This window comes from Varroa jacobsoni, unplaced genomic scaffold (genome assembly GCF_002532875.2).
Source record: "Varroa jacobsoni isolate VJ856 unplaced genomic scaffold, vjacob_1.0 scaffold_1312, whole genome shotgun sequence".
NCBI lineage: Eukaryota > Metazoa > Arthropoda > Arachnida > Mesostigmata > Varroidae > Varroa > Varroa jacobsoni.
In genome coordinates this window covers 276,448-292,569 of record NW_019214214.1, presented here as the reverse complement: position 1 = coordinate 292,569, position 16,122 = coordinate 276,448, and the positions used below count along the sequence as shown (strand labels likewise).

Below are 16,122 nucleotides of genomic sequence, written 5' to 3'. Positions count from 1 at the left end.
TATCTTAAAGATTAGTTGGACATCATGAAGACACAAGGGGTCCCTCGACAAAGCTTGAACGTAAATCGGCTCCTCGTTCTATAATTCTAGTAGAAGCAGAAATTACTACTGGGACAGAGACGTTGCGAAAGGTGACTAAGTATGTCCATACAGCGAGAAGTGGCGAACGTAGCCTATCGAAGCGTGAAGGCTCTAAAATACGCAGCATTAAGCGACACAGTTCTTTTAAATTTTCCATCAGCTGCCGATTGCCATTACCTTTAGAGAACGGATTTTCGGTATACGTTGAGTTCTTCCGCCTTAGTCCGCTTGTGTTGGCCCTTATCGTACTGCAGCCGCAAAACAAACAAGAGGTGATCCAAGACAAAACGAAGTGAGCTTCGTCCATAGATGGCGCCTTTGTTCAATCGTCTATATATAGGCTGAGTGCCAGCGAGGTCGTATTGTACGTGCGCCCAACAACCTGATGCTATATTGAAGGCTTCAAGATAGCTCGTGAGTTTGTCCAGAACCCCACCTCGGTCGTTAGACAGATTTGGAAAACTAGGAAACCTTTAGGAAACTACGTAGAGCATGCGAGCTCAGGTGGCAAGACTTCACGCCTTCAAGACTTTACTATAGCAGCGCTGTGCAAGGAGCGTCAGAGGAAAAAAGGAGCCAACGAAACTTGGGTGTTCAGCACGAGGTCGAAGAGAAACTCATACCTCTTTTCTTATAGACCCCAACCTCCAGGTCCCAGGTGGCCTTGCCGACATACAGAGCTTGTCGAAGTTTGAAACAAGGCAAGAGGCACTAGCACTATCCTTAGAAAGTGTACAATAAATGAAACTGGACAAAAGAGGCCAGTATTTCTGTTTGAAGTATCAACGCTAGCACGTCCTAAAAAAGTTCTTATTTCTAGAAAAGAAAAGCGTTTGAGAGGGAGGCATAGCTGCTCAGTGGAAATGAGCTACCTGGCGGAAGCAGATGGAAACAGTTCCTCAGAGAGTTTTTTTGCAGCGTTAATCCCAAGTTTTTAGTTGAAGAACGAATCGTGACTGACTAAATAGCATGGTTAGATGACGCAAGTCTGAACTTTAATCCCAATTAGCTCACCAATGAGTTTGGTGAATTTATGTTAGTCGAACGGGTGTTCATCAAAAAGTGCAGATCAGCGGATTTGAGCTCGTGGTAGCAGTGAGGCTATGTCCTTGTAAGCAATCAAAAATTTACACGATGCTTTCAAGCAATAAATAAGCAAATTTTTACCTATATTGAAATTTCCCGTTATTATCGAATGAACATATTCCCGAAGACTTCATGATTAAAAATCTCAATCTTCATTAGATAACCATACCGCAATAGCAGCAATCTAGCTTTAGCATTTTTCTTTAATATCGTATTGAGCATTGTCAGCTTGAGCGTACCCCATAGTCAGCGCCTTCTAAGAACGTATGTTACCATTACGAACCGTTCGTCTGCTTTCATTTAACAGATATCCTAACTGAAGGCTATTATAACCGACTCCCACTGTGAGTCGGGTATGCCGTACATAGTCGAACAGACAACATAACAATACAACTGTATACTCTTTGTAGATGGGGAGTATGAGTGCACATTGCCAGCATAATACCAAACAAAGACGTTGGACAATAGTTCTATCCAAAGCCTACCCAAAATATTTTTTTTTCTCGTATTTTTATATTATTCCTATGATAAAAATATTCACAATAGAGCTTTTTCGAAAAGCATAGGAAATTAATGCAATTTTATATCGATATTTTGCCAAAACTCTCTCACTATACGGTGTTACTCCTTTCCTACAATAAGATGTTCTGCCATCACGAGCCTGATAAAGTAAGCTAGCCCCAGTGGCTTGAAAGAAACTGCATTAAAACTGCGGCTTTTTACATGATATCCAGCAGAGTGTACACACGCACAGGAGCATCTCTTACGCGCGTTTCTTGTCCTAGGTATTCTTGTGTTATCCTTATAGGACTATATAGCTGGGTGCGGCTTTGCAACAAGAACCCTACTGACAACGGACTGATGAATTTTTCTGTAGCAAAGGCAATTATTTCTCGGCTGTTACGAATATTCATGTATTCCACTTCTTGCGTCACGTGTTTAAAACGTTAAAAAACACGTGTATAAAAGCTGTGTAAAAATGGTGTTGACATTGTGTCTAGTACCTATAGTCTTCCATTAAACTAGCATAACCTCGATTCACCATTGAAATTAGTAGACCGTACATAAAACGGCAGAGCTGGTAAAGATGAACTCGTTACGGGTATCCGATGGCTTGACTGAACGACCGTTCTGAAAGCTGGTGTACATTTAGACAAGCGTAGTAAAAGCGTTCAGAAGACAAATATTGGCATGGTACGCATGTGCACGATGTTTAGAGAACACAATAAAAACCACATTTATTGTATAATTCGTTCTTACACTCTTCCAAGTAAAGAACAAAATGATGTTCTCATTACGGCTAGCTGTCTCGTATAAGTCTGACATCTTAAGGCGGGAGTGCAGAACTGTTTTAGCTAAGTATGAGAGATTATTTTAACATCGAGTAAATCATTATGCTCGCCTCCTCGATAAATATATCAAATTTATAGTAAGATTGACAGAGACTGAATAACAGATATTTTCGTTGTCTGATCATGTGAAAATGAGCGTGCGTTCGAGGCTCAGTAACGGTTGTTGGCTTATGGAAGAAACCAGCATCGCTTAGCTCACGTACATCACAGGTCTAATGCCGTCATTTCGTCCAAGCTCGGAAGTTTACCAATGAACTGACGTAAAATCCGATCGGGCTGATCGAGTTCCTGGCGGCGGTGATCTACAAGAGGCAAAATCAAGTTGAATATTTAGGGATATATAGCAGCGTACTAAATTAACCGAAATAAAGTGCATAACTACCTAAGAACTACATGAACTACTAAAGAGTTCACAAGAAGTTCTGCATTGTTAAAAACCGCCTACCTAACTGACGGGAGAGGATGGTAGTGGTAGCTTAGAATCAATAGCAGACCCACTACTGAGATACCCTTGCAGTTTTTTAAGCTTAAAAGATAAGTCGAGACGGGTCTAATGGATTAAGAAGAAATGAATACTTACAGAAAGTACGCATAAGGCCACGTTCAGAAAATATTATGTGTATACTTTTCACAAATAATGATTTTTTTACTGCACATATATATTGTTTACCTTGTAAAATAGAAAATCAGATTTTCATATATACTTTCTGTCATACTATTTTGCATCTATGCTCAGGTTGTTTGTCAGATATTTATTTAACTATTTTCGAACGTTTGCAAAAGGCTTGCAAGGTCTTTTGTAACAAGAATGTCCTCAATTTGATTGATATTTATCAGAGCAAAAAAAATTTCAGAAAAAAAATTCAATTCAAGGACGGCTTCAAGTAGGATGAGTGAAGCGTCCACGGGAACGTCAACCAGTTATACTGGTTCAGCAGCAGCCAGTAGGAGACTGAACATCTACAACAACACTGAAGATCCAACAATTGTGTCGTAATAATCAGAAAATTATGCTTTTAATAAACACTTTAAGACCAATACGCTGGACCGTAAAGCACACGTTATTTTGCGAAAGACCGTGTGCCCTCACTTGAATACGGAGAAACAAATGTACTTCGATTTGTGGGATATGCTTTAGTGGTTATAATAGCTCTTCCCAGAATCGAATGGAACATTTCAGTAAGCTACATTCTACTGCTAGTAGGAAAATGTACTTTAATTTTTATGCACCTAAAAAAAAAGCGTTTTTCTTGGTGAGTATGCGGCGTAACTTTAAAAATACAGGACTTTTTTCAACGGAAACACGAAAAATAGGAAATATTTTACTACTTCTACCAGGAAATTCGTTTTGGTAAACTCCTGCCCTAACACGTACCACACAGCTCTCGTTCCGATAACAAAGCAAATGCATTGGATCTGGCCAAGTAAGTTACCTGTTATGATGTCCTTCTAAGATGATAAGCCAAAACGAGAAGTCTTTTCTTCGCTGGTGAAGACGCGTACCTGTTGCTGCAATTTCAGGGCTCACCGACTGCCTCTTTGGTGGCCTGGTCGGTTGCTTAGCGAGGTGGCTGTAGGGCCTAGTTGTACGTAAGTGAGATTCTGGCCGCGATGAGGCGAACCAATGGGAAAAGGCTCTTGGAGGGAACCTCGGGGATGGAACACGAAAGGAACTCCTTTCAGTACACGCATGGAGGCAAGTACGCTTCAGTGGAGTACCACCCTTAAAGGGGTATGTTCTAATCGAGGAGAAAATCTTCATCCCTCTTTGTGGACTTTCCACCGGGGAAACCTGGGTTCACCGGCTGAGCTGCTGAGAGCCCAAGAGCGGAGCAGGGACGAAAGTTCTGCTCAATTGTTGTTTACCTTTGAAGCAACCACATTGTGCCCCGACATTAAGCCTCTTTTTTCCCTCTTTGTCGTAATACAAAATCTATGGGTCTATCTACGAAACGGAAATTGTGTCAGTCAAAGAAAAAAGCTGTATCAACTACAATATACTACTATTATATGCTGTTATATTGCAATAATTTGTTACCTCATAGGCAAAAAATTGTGATTAATAAACCCGAAACCTCAGAACCGGCTGACTCGTGTATCAGTCAATTTCAAGCATTATCTTAATTCGTAAAACAGACAGGTTTCAGGTGAGAGGGCATTTCGTTCGGAGCTGTGGTGGAATGACCAAAATACGTGTGCTGCAGACATGTTTGTGTTATCATGATTATTTAAACTAAGACTTCAGTTTTTTCATTCACAGCCAGTGTTTTCATCTACTCTTGCTAGTAGGGGTAGGTACTGAAACGAGTTCCATAACATCTATTTCGTGGTTCGTGGATTAACTTACCTTGTCACATGATGAAAGCAATACAGTCACTACAATTTTTCTACTCTTTGTAGGTGTCTTCAATATAACTATGACGATACTAGGTGTCAGAACGCATCCTCTCACTCAATCCGATGTATTGAACTATAGCTTTTGATTTTCTGCTACAAATCTATGCACTAAGGATGCCATTAAAACTTTCAACACGTTTAGCCTTCATTTATAGGCCTCAGGTTGTTTAATGATCAGTAATAGTATGTACATATATCTTACAAATTCTTTTCGTATCATACACACATAAATAGTTATACTTAGTAAGGCAGAAGACCGTTGTTATACTACTACAAGGAAATATGTGCCAAGAAGGATATACTTAGCCAGTAAATGCGAAGATGCTGTATACGATCCAAGACTATGTACAGGAAGCTTCTCTTTTTTTTTTGCTTGCAAAACTGTTAACGCCAATGCGAAGGTCTGCTGGTTTGTTTGAATGCCTTGGTATTTTTTGTTTGTTTTTTCCGCTGCGAGGAAAGGGAGGGATGTTGCCACATCAGTTACCCTCTCCTCGTTTTCTGCTGTGTGGGGGATCGAGAAGGAAGATGCCGAAAATGCGTTCAATCGACAAAAAAGGAAGGGACTGGGCAAACGGGACTGGGTGACAAATAGAAGGCGTCCCGACTTCTGCGGCGTACAAGCAGACCGGAATTTAGTGAAAATCGATCGTAACTTTAACATTCCTTGTAATCCGGTGACACCAATGGCATCAGGGAGTAGCGGCGCCAGAAGACATATCCGAAGCGACTACCTGTTAGATTGCAGAGGAAATAAAGAAAAAAGAAAGGAATCAAGAACATAAAAAAGGTTCGCGGGTGCTGGGGATGAATGGTAGAATGTTGGCTGCGTAGGTTGTGGGACCTGCTAGTAAAAGGCAACATATATTAGAAGAATAGGAGAAAAATAATGGTAGCGATAGCGGTACCAGGAAGCGGTAGCATCCTTAATCAACTGGTACGGCTGCTTTCTGTCTTACAGTGTGGCGGAACCGACGACGTATTCCGACAGATCGGAGCTACGGCGTAACTGTTAAAGGATTAGAATTGCGGAATGTTTATGATGCAGAGCACTTGTACCTTTGATCGTCATAGTACCGTCTTTCAGCGTGACAATTGTTGTGAATGACCGTGTTGTAAATATTACTTGCACAAAATTGTCCAGTTCCCTTGAAATTTTATGGAGAAAATCACAATTTCCAATGGATAGTCTGTTCGAAGAACAGAAAATTTTGGATCTCCATTAAGTTAAAAATCTGCTTCAGAGGATCCAGAGGATTTACTTCGTACGCATAATCTTTTGTTTACACTTCTTTAGGTAGTGTATATCTAAAATGCAGTACTCAAACTCTTTGAGTAGAACTAAATCGTCAACACATGAAGCGATACCAGGCTGATGTGGGGCATAAGGGGCTAAATCAAAATGCCCATTGAAGAGATTGAAATAGAATAATGAACCCAAATGTGAAGTGCCTTATCAAATAGCTCTTATTTCTAATGCTCTTTATTCAGTCTACTAAAGAAGAAGCGGTAGCAACATATCCGTCTCGCAACGTCAGTTTTAATGTCACTTTTTTAAATTTCATTGTGCGTTGAACAAACACATCCAGACACCAAGACACTAACATAGAGCCATTGCCGAAAACAACCTTTCAGGATAACAGTCGCTGCTGGTCTGACGTCTTCTCTTGTGTCATGATCGTATAGTTTTTTCAAATCGTATCATGTTCCTCAGATCAGTAACAGCGACGGGTCACACCTTTTCTTCATAGAAGTCGTAACAATTATATTGCTCGAAATCTTCTCTGTCGAAGATAGATAGCTGATGATGATGCGATTTTTTTAATTGATGGATTACGACTAGCTGCAAGATTATTTTTTAAGAGATCAATGATCCTCCTCGTAAACACCGTGCTTCACTTCTAGATATTTGCCAAAATTGTGTGGGGTACTAATTAACATTTTCTATCATTATCTTCACATCTTCTTTTGACCTTCATTCTACGTCGGCTCGCTTTTTCATTAAGGGAAACTCTTTTTTGTAGACGACGGTCATGTTCGTACGTACGCTGGGTACTGGCTGAAGAGTCTCAACAACCACGAACCGTTAACGTTGCTCTCGACCGAGGTCAACCCGCAGCGATAAGCCTGCCGCGATGGCGGCTGCTAGCGAGGAAGGTACTGGCTTCGTCAATCTCAAGGTTAATCTGTTAAGGTTTATCTGTGATCGCAAAGGGTAGAGAGAGCAGTGACGGTCTCTGTGGCCATTTACTTTCACAAAGTCGTTGATGTACTATACCTTTTTACTACAGAGTAAAGATATATACGTAAGCAGAGTCAAGCTTCCCGATGTTTATGGAACTATTAGAGCTGACTCGTAATTCATATTAGATTTCCTTATAAAGCGTACGTTTTCCTAAAGACGTGAACCTAGTGAGCTTAATTATTTAATTAAATTAATTAAATTTTAATTAAATTGTATATAGAAGTTTTTTACCACGTAGAAACAAACATCACATCATCTTCAGTATCTGTTTAACGACAAATAGCCTTAATGATATTCAATTATACTTAGGAAATCATCTGTCCGTGGCAGCATCACAATTAATTTCGCAAAGCTGGCAATGAATAAAGGTATTTCCTGATTCCTCTGTTGGATATTACGACACACATATGTCATTTTTCCTAGCTTTTAAATATAATACATGCGTTCTTACGTACGAGCGACCCTACTTGAACCTTCTTTTTGGCGAGCCTTCGTCATCTTCGAAATGGTTATTTTCTAATATCTAATCAACCAGCAAATGCAGCATCAGTATGTAATCGTTAGAAAATAATCACAAAAAATAAAATTATTGCACTCCCCTCTTTGGTTGATGGAAGTTATCTCTTAGTCTCACTTTAGTGAAGAGCACTCATGGTGAGATTTTCATTTTATTTTAAGCTGACATAAGCTGAAACGTCTTAAAATCTTTGGGTTTGAATTTATGTTTTTTTACAGACTCTATGGCAACTTTAATAACAATAGTATAATTTATCGGATAGTATCATATAAATAACATAACATGGGTTATTGGCAAATATATTATATAATATTAAAAGAAGGAGACAAATGCTGTTGTGCGCAATATCACTGTATTTGTGTAAGCGCTAAGCGCTAATAGAATGTTTTCGGGCTGCTAAATTTCTGTAGAAATAATACGGTATTATATCGTAATATTTATTACACCCTTCTAAGCTTTGGGCCATTTTTTGGAGCAATTAGATAAGTCATTATGAGAGGTTGCGGTAATTGTCTAATATATATAACATTAACAAAGACAGGACATTTGTGGTCGTTGTAAGAGGATAATATGTAATAAGCAGAATAACCGGAAATATAAGGTAGTGGCGAGCAGGGTATTAATTCGAGGGCTTTTGTGTCTGCGTGCTTATACGTTTGTGTATGTATGTGTATATGGCGTGCGATCACACGTCCGGAAGCATTTAGTAATCGATACTTTTTATATGTATTAAACTTTTGCAGATTTGTTTCCAAACGCGTGTGGAAGGTCTTCTTTCTAGCTATCCGCAACCATATTGATCCCAGTGTACATTTTAGAGCATTTGATTTAATTTTCAACGTCATACAACGAACGTAAAATAGAAGACAAAAGTTAGTTGATAAAGGCGAACGGTCCTTTTGCTGATCTGGTTCAACACCGGTTCCGAAGATCGAATTCGCTTAAAAAGAGACGAGTGTCCGTTGACGGTCCGAGAAAATGAACGTTTAGCAACGTCCCAATTCTAAGACGTGTGCACGTCATGCTCCTTGAACGTATCGAGGGCTGACTTGTTCATAAATTTAGATATGACACCTGAATCATCAAATCGATAATTAAGCATTTACTAAGATAGCTTTTGCTGAAATATCGCTCCAAAAAAATGAATAATAAGTAGATCTGGCACCCAGAAGATACCGTGTTATTGTCATTAAACGTGAGAGGCTTTGGTCACGAATTGGTCACTGTAGTTTTCGACAACAGAAATGGCAGCTGTGTATAAGCGACGGCGAAACTACGTTCCCTTAATAACTAACCTTTTTGCTTTACCGTATATAAACCCAAGCGAAACTATTTGAGACATGGCGAACCAAAAAGATACGCACAGACAAACGGCTTCGGCCTTTCAGCTAGTTTGCACGATTAGATGAGAATAGGAGAGATAAAATAGGCTAGTAATAAATAACAAAGCAGCGAAGAACCAACATAAAAAAAAACACAGTCTAAACTGACACAAGCTCTATTGAAATGCTTTTATACACCACGTACATAACGCCAAGCAAAGAAATAAGCTATTACAAACTCTTGAAACGAGCCTGAACACAATGGTCTGAAAATCGGCTTAAATCAAACTATATAGAAACATCCTACAAAGAAAAGCTAATTTAAATTTTAGCAAGTTTGTGAGAATCCGAAAATGAGAGAAACTAACGGTTGATACAATTTTTTGAAGTAGACCACAACTATGGCCATCTTTAGACCCTCAATAAACAGACTCCCGCGTTAATTGAGATACGTAGATATTTGAGAATGAGAATTTTTATTTAATATTAAGCGTGCTGTCGTACTGGCAGAGACAAAATAGTCGATTCCATTCGTATTCAGCTAAACCCCCAAGGGCAACCCAGCTTGCCCGTTCGTTTGTTTGGTCGAATTCGGTTTCCACACGGAGGTTAAGCAATCATAACAAGAACAATAATGATGATGTTGATATTGTGTTGTGGATATACGCTTCGACGGCCGTCAGACTTCCAATGTCTGAGCGCCGGATTCGACTCTAACTTGAATTTTTTAATCACTGAATTTATTATTATCACTATATAGCGCAGTTGCTGGTCTTCTCCGAAATATTGTGTATAGGAAGCAATACCGCCGGCAAAGGTCTCGCCCGCATCGCGGTCGAGACCTTTGCCGGCGGTGTTGTTGCAGTGGTTTGAGCATCAGGCTCAAAAAAAAATAATTCGCATCGGGCCACTTCGTTAATATGATTGCGTGTATTGCCCTCAAAATAATAGGGGAAGAACGTACATGCTGTATCGAGTAGTATTTAATTGAAATGACAGCAGCAGTGGTAGTAAGATAAAAGGATTATCAAGAGGCGGCAGTAGAATGTAACCTATGAGTTGTTGTTTTTAACTGTCACAAAAATAAGGGCATTGAAAAGCATTTTTTGATATTTGTCACCAAACGAGAATCAATTATTTGTGAGATTTATTGATTCTTTCTCAAGTGAGAGGACGAAAAAAAAATGATTGCCATCCGCTAAAGGACACTCGTTATAGGTATGATGAACCTTTCGCACGCTCGTCCTTAGCACGCGCATTTTTTCTTGCCCTCCGGGCTTTTTGAACATTATTATTTGCCTCCAATAGTTTTCCTTTCTATTGTCACATGGCCTATAAGAAGGATGGCAGTATCTTGAATGAACGCGCCAAGCAATAATCCTTGGAGCCCGCTAGTTCAGCTTTATTCGATACGTGAGCGTTCATGTGCTTGATATATTAAACTTCGTTTAAATAGTCCACCGTTAGCCATTGAATGTGCACTCAAGGATAATCGACGACGTAAAATTGCATCGATCTTAAGCTATAGAAGGAATAAAACTTTACAGCTGTATTGTCAAATACTACTATGGCTTATTAAATGTTATTCAAGGCAAATGGATCATAAGGGATGCCTATAACTTTTCCGGGTGTCGAAAAGTTCCACCTGCGGAAAACTGAAAAATTCTACTGTTAAAATCTGCCGCCAACCTCCTGACGGTTTGCCTAGGCAATTCAAGACTGCTTAGCCATTGATATTAGGAGCATGTATACGTTAGGATAACTGTGTAAATAATGTTATTCTATAGTACACTGCTGATGTATTGATTGACGTAATTACTTAAAGGACAAGTAATATTCGTATGAGTCAGTGCGATACGTCGGGTGCGTCCACAGAGTATTTTGAATCGATAATTAAATGGTACACACACTAACGCGGCAACGGTACGATCTCATAGTAGACCTTTCGAGTTACGGCAGGGATAAGACATGTAACAGAATCTTAGTCGGGCAGATTACACAAACGATGTATAATAGATGCCCATCTTTGAAACGCTCAAGAAAAGTCAAATATGGTCTTTCGCGTCAAACAAGAATTACACTGGTATGAACTTGAAGCGATTGAGCACAAGAAGATAGTGACGTGACGATAAAACGTATCCTATTGTGAGATGTGTCAGCGGCACCGTACTATGATACGCTCCTAATACGCTTAATATAGTAAGAATAAAGCAGTACAACAAGAAAAACAATGGTTACAGACAGGCTATATACGGTATATTACTTAAGGTTTTTCTTTATGTTGCCGGACAACGTCGTCTAACGATGTTGATGATGTTCCAAGCAGTACGGCATCTGTTTATGTGCCAGGGAAAGGGTTAATGGTGACGGCCAACGAGCGTTTCTTGAGCTCTATAGACGAGCTAAGGTCGCGAAGAAGGCGAAAGGCCACTTTTGTCGGACCACAGTATTTCTTGTCACCTAGAAACATCCAATCAACAACATTAGCAGTCAGATAGAGACGCGTATGCTCGAAGCGAGTTCGCTCAACAATTCGAGAGGCTAAGTTCTGACTAACGCTTTGTAAAGTTAGTACCGTTCAGAATAGCTCCCGTTCGTGGGTAGCTGCTTCAAGAACAAACTCAATTATATTGTGCGGATTGGGCTGTCCTGCCGTGCACTGTATTTCAGCCTTATCACATTAAACCTGTCGGCCTTACAAACTTCCAGCTTGCAAGGTAGAGTACGATTATTATTATTCATTTCAATTTGTGAACCATCACTTAGTACTTACTGTGCATAAATGAAGAATACAAGATTATTACATGCTAGAATAAGTTGAATAGAAAAAGGACTACGTCATCAAATGCATGTCTGCAACGGCTTGTGATGTTACTGTCATACTTTAGACCACCACTTACGAAGGCTTTTTTGACAGATTTTATCACAGCCAATAAGCGCACATTTCTTCTTATCGACTAGAGCAAGTTCGTAGCCAATGTGATATCGTAATGGGGGCAGCAGGACCATCTCCTAAAAGTCAACTACCGTCCAATATCTTCGCTGAGGGAATAATTTTCGCCAATATTATATACTTCCTTGCTTGCAAGAAATCAATGATTTACCGCATCCTAACTGAGTACGAGGCTGCTGAAGGGACAGAATCAGGTTTCTATACACGATAACGAGAAAGAGCTCGAGAAGACATTTACTGCGGATGTAAAAACGAATCGCGAGGATGAGTGTTAGGTCTCTACAACCCTGAGTACATTTCTGTTGGGGGGAAGTAAAAGCAAATTTCTGGTTAACACCTCCGTTTTGAGTGTTGCATGTTATATATGTGGCACCGGCCCGCTTTACCTCTTTCTTTACTTCGTAAAATTCGCAAAAGTCCTCAGAAAAGGTGAAACTTTGTATAGATGCTGTGTTGAATCATAGGCTACATGTCTGCCCGGCTTTTTTTTTGAATAAGCAAATTAGTGCACACCTGGCCTGTCATTGGAACAAAGATTTATAGCCGTCTTGTGGCTATTCATATACACTAGCGCACGTTGGGTTACTGTGTATGTAAAGCGAATATCTAACAAATCGTCGCACGGCAACGTCGACTAGCTCACTATCACTAGTAAAAAGGTGCTAAAAAATATAAATGCAAACGTTTTGACACTGGCTTGCGAGAGATTTATAAATCCATCTACGTACGTCCGCCCTTAGCGAGATCAATTTGATACCGCTTTATTTTGAACACCTCATATATATATATATATATACATATACCCGAATCGAAATTGGCAGACTTAAACTGTATCACATCGACCTTTACGATGAAATGGGTGCGAATTAGGTGAAGGTGCTACGAATGTTTTGTATGTAATCCGTATAGGCTGTGTATAATAGAGGGAGCGCCCATGTGTTTTCACTGATCAGACTTCAATTAGGTTCTATAAGCTCAACCAGATATATAACGTCTGCCAAATAAGCTACCGCTAAATTACTATTTTACTTGATAGACATTTTTTGAAATGGACCATCAGGGCTAAAAAGCTTTTGCTTCTAATGCAGTTGTTATATGCAAGCATTACTATATCTTCTGCCTAGAATTACTGGAGCAGAATTTTATGCTTCGGGCATCTGTCAAAGTACAGATCTAATTATTTTCATTTACGATTGGTGTCAAGCTATAGCTCAGCAGAGTGTTCTGTGAAAATACACACGCAACCGATAACGTGTGTATCGATGACGACGTCAACGATGAAGTAGATGGCAAATCTAAAGTTAGTACGCGACGATGTTCCACTTGGCTACGAATAATCGGGGCTATGTCATACCTGACATACTTACAATTTTGAATGTCGAACTTGCGTACAAACCACGAGTCATGCCGATGCTGTCCACTGGAAGCTGCTATTCTCGTACCTCTTCTGGGATTTACTAAACCGACGCGAAGGCTTGACTTTGAAACAGGAAAATCGACAGGGGTTTGCCGTCAAAGCTGGTAAGCGATCGATCGGACGAAGAAGTAAATTAGACTTTTGCATTAAAACTTCTCAACGTCCAAAAGCAAAACACCATAGCGTGTACTTTCATTGGTGTGCAGTTCGTTCGTAACCTTATTCAGCGAAACGTCGTCGTTCAATAGAAGAATTATTTCGTGTTTATGGCTCAATATGGGATTAAACGGTACCGAGCGAACAGGAATGTTAGGGAGAAATCCAGCATACCTGTACACGTTACTAATGACGAACTTCACGTTTCTGTGAAGCGACGGATCCAGCGAACGGTAGCTGAAGCCTCTAGGAGTTAATCGACTCTGCAACTTGGAATAGCTAGTGGCAGTTTCATTGGCTCAAAGCACACGGACCTCAGCTACCCCAATGCAGATGATACACGGTTGAAAACTATAATTAGAAACAGTTGGGGTAAACCAAAGTTTGCAGCTGTTTGTTGTCATGTCAGCTCTTTTTTGCCGATTTACCTTTTTTGTTTTCTGTAACAGTAAATAAATGAACTTCACGGCACGAATGTATGGTGTTATTAACCTTGCGTTATCTGGGCTGGGCATATGATTTGTCATCAGGTCAAGAGCACCTGTTTACTCGATACGATGCTCATCCTCCACTGTTAAAAATAACTGAGCTTTTAGATATAACAAGCGTGTTTAAAAATCAACCTCTCAGAGCTCAGCACTTATTAACAACATAACAAAATTTAGCAAATAACATGGGAAACAATACATTTTTACTTTGTTTCAGACGGGTCGCCGAGGTACGATGTGCTCGTCAACGAACATGTACGACCATTTTACGTCGATGGTGCGGACGTCCCCGAAGATAACGGCGCTTCTATTCGATGACCTACAACTCACATTTGAAGATCTTGGTAGAGTAACCCATAATCTGGCAGACAAGCTTAGCGGGTTCCGTCACATCGTCATTTGTCTCCCGCCATCAGATGCAGCCATATGTACAATGCTAGCAGCATGGAAGCTCGGTAGGTTCACATTTTCACTGATTCAGTTACTTTTGTCAATTTAGTTACTTTTCATGCACGACGTCAGTTATATCATCCTCCTAAGGACAACGTGCAGACAAAAGGCACTGCGACAAATCATCAGTGTTGGACAAGTAATGTGAAAAAAACAAGATCATTTCTCAAATCATATTGATCTAAGTGAATTTCCAAAGTCTAGTAAAGGATGGTTAAAAATCGAGTGTCCTGGATACCCAAAAGGTGTGCATTTTTCAACGTTACACTTGTTTAAAGCTCTCTGCTTGTAACGCGTCCTCCCTACATGGTTATTTCATTCCAATATATGTAATATTGAACGGGGTACTTTGGATAAATAAGTATAAGACGATTCCGGGTAGATTTGCATAGGTGTCAAGACAAAATGCTTTTTTTTCGATAAGAGAGTTTCACACCGCTCTGAGCGCGCGTTGGCCTTTTCCGGGCTGCGTCACCGCGGATTGGAATTGCACACATTCGAACAGAAACCGTAATCATATTTGCGGGTTTACCCATTAATTTATGTTTTCCTTTGCGTATATATATCATTCATAAAAGGTTATTAATTAAAATTTTGTCTTTGTTCGTTCAATAGTTGGGTTAGGCTGAGTAATGCAAACACTTTATCTCTGAATCTATATATATATATGCTTTAAAAGTTAACTTCTACTTTTTCTTAGGCTGCATTGCCAATCAGCTCGAACCCAACACGGTCAAAAATATTGGCGAAACAAAAAGTTTCGCGTTGAGCTCTGGACGAATCCTACTTTCTGATATCAGTGAGAACCTCTTTCCAGATGTAAAACCTTTTTCCCTTTTTCTGAAATACTGTTTATTTAAAAAAGCTATTGCCATATAATTTGCCTCTTGGTCCGGGGTAAAAAAAATACTTGGACCTGTTTCATCGCCCAGTATTCTAACGCTAAGCCAGCTCAAGCGTTTATCAGCGTTATTTTTGACCTTAGGCTAAAAAGTAAGACTAGTCAGCAAAATGGCCATATCCTCGGTGCCGCTCAACGTAAGCTATCGTATCCATCTTTCATGCGAGTACCCGGTGTGGGTGGAAGTCGCAAGGGATCAGGAGTCCTGGCATTGGTATATGGAATGTAACAGGAAAGCTGCAAGGGAAAAGTAAAGAGAATAACCTCTATCCGAAATCCGAGGTCATTCCCGACTTCTTTCCACTTCACAAGAGAAGACTGCCGGGCACACACCCAATCAGCAAAACTAGTCAACTCGTCTAAGGAGTAATACGACATAGTTTGCCCCGCTGCCAGGCCCGTTTTGCTGCCTTTGGACCAGGTTCAAACGAATGTACGAAAGGTTTTTCGTTGAGCGCCAAAAGAGGCTCTCTTAGCTAGAGAGACGGACGATGTACAATATGCAGACTGCTGATATGCCTCTGGCAAAACAATGAAATACTGAATGTTGGCAAACGTAGTAAGCTAGACATAGCGGAGGTCATGTTAAGCATACTCATAGCATGTCATTTCCACGAGTGCTGATACCGAAAACTTAACGGCTATTAGCCACCTGCCTCAGTTAAATGATAAGAAGGATAAAGATAAAAAAAGAGCCCTTAGAAACATCTAGAAATGCGGATGGATAAAACACTCATCCATGATTTATTTAACAAGA

General features: G+C 40.0%; 1 protein-coding gene and 1 long non-coding RNA gene across 5 annotated transcripts in view; one reads left to right on the top strand and one right to left on the bottom strand.

The window, feature by feature from the left end:
• Positions 1 to 2,379: 2,379 nt before the first annotated feature.
• Positions 2,380 to 7,044, bottom strand: LOC111268726 (uncharacterized). Of its 3 annotated transcripts, none has more exons than XR_002685380.2 (4): positions 5,976 to 7,043; positions 4,867 to 5,650; positions 3,953 to 4,385; positions 2,380 to 2,821 (listed from the first exon to the last, which is right to left on the bottom strand). It is a non-coding gene; the product is annotated as an uncharacterized LOC111268726 (long non-coding RNA). The 3 variants fall into 3 exon arrangements; XR_002685379.2 differs by having other exon boundaries at positions 5,219 to 5,650; positions 5,976 to 7,038; XR_002685378.2 differs by having other exon boundaries at positions 3,953 to 5,650; positions 5,976 to 7,044.
• A 4,412-nt stretch (positions 7,045 to 11,456) lies between these two features.
• The window catches only part of LOC111268729 (uncharacterized), a 53,091-nt gene continuing 48,425 nt past the window's right edge, over positions 11,457 to 16,122 (top strand). The window contains exons 1-2 of one of the 2 annotated variants that reach the window (XM_022847873.2): positions 11,457 to 11,717; positions 14,232 to 14,469. In XM_022847873.2, coding sequence (XP_022703608.1) covers positions 14,250 to 14,469 — 220 coding nt within the window. In that variant the 5' untranslated portion in view covers positions 11,457 to 11,717; positions 14,232 to 14,249. The remainder of the gene's footprint in view (positions 11,718 to 14,231; positions 14,470 to 16,122) is intronic. The other variant, XM_022847872.2, reaches the window with a different exon arrangement.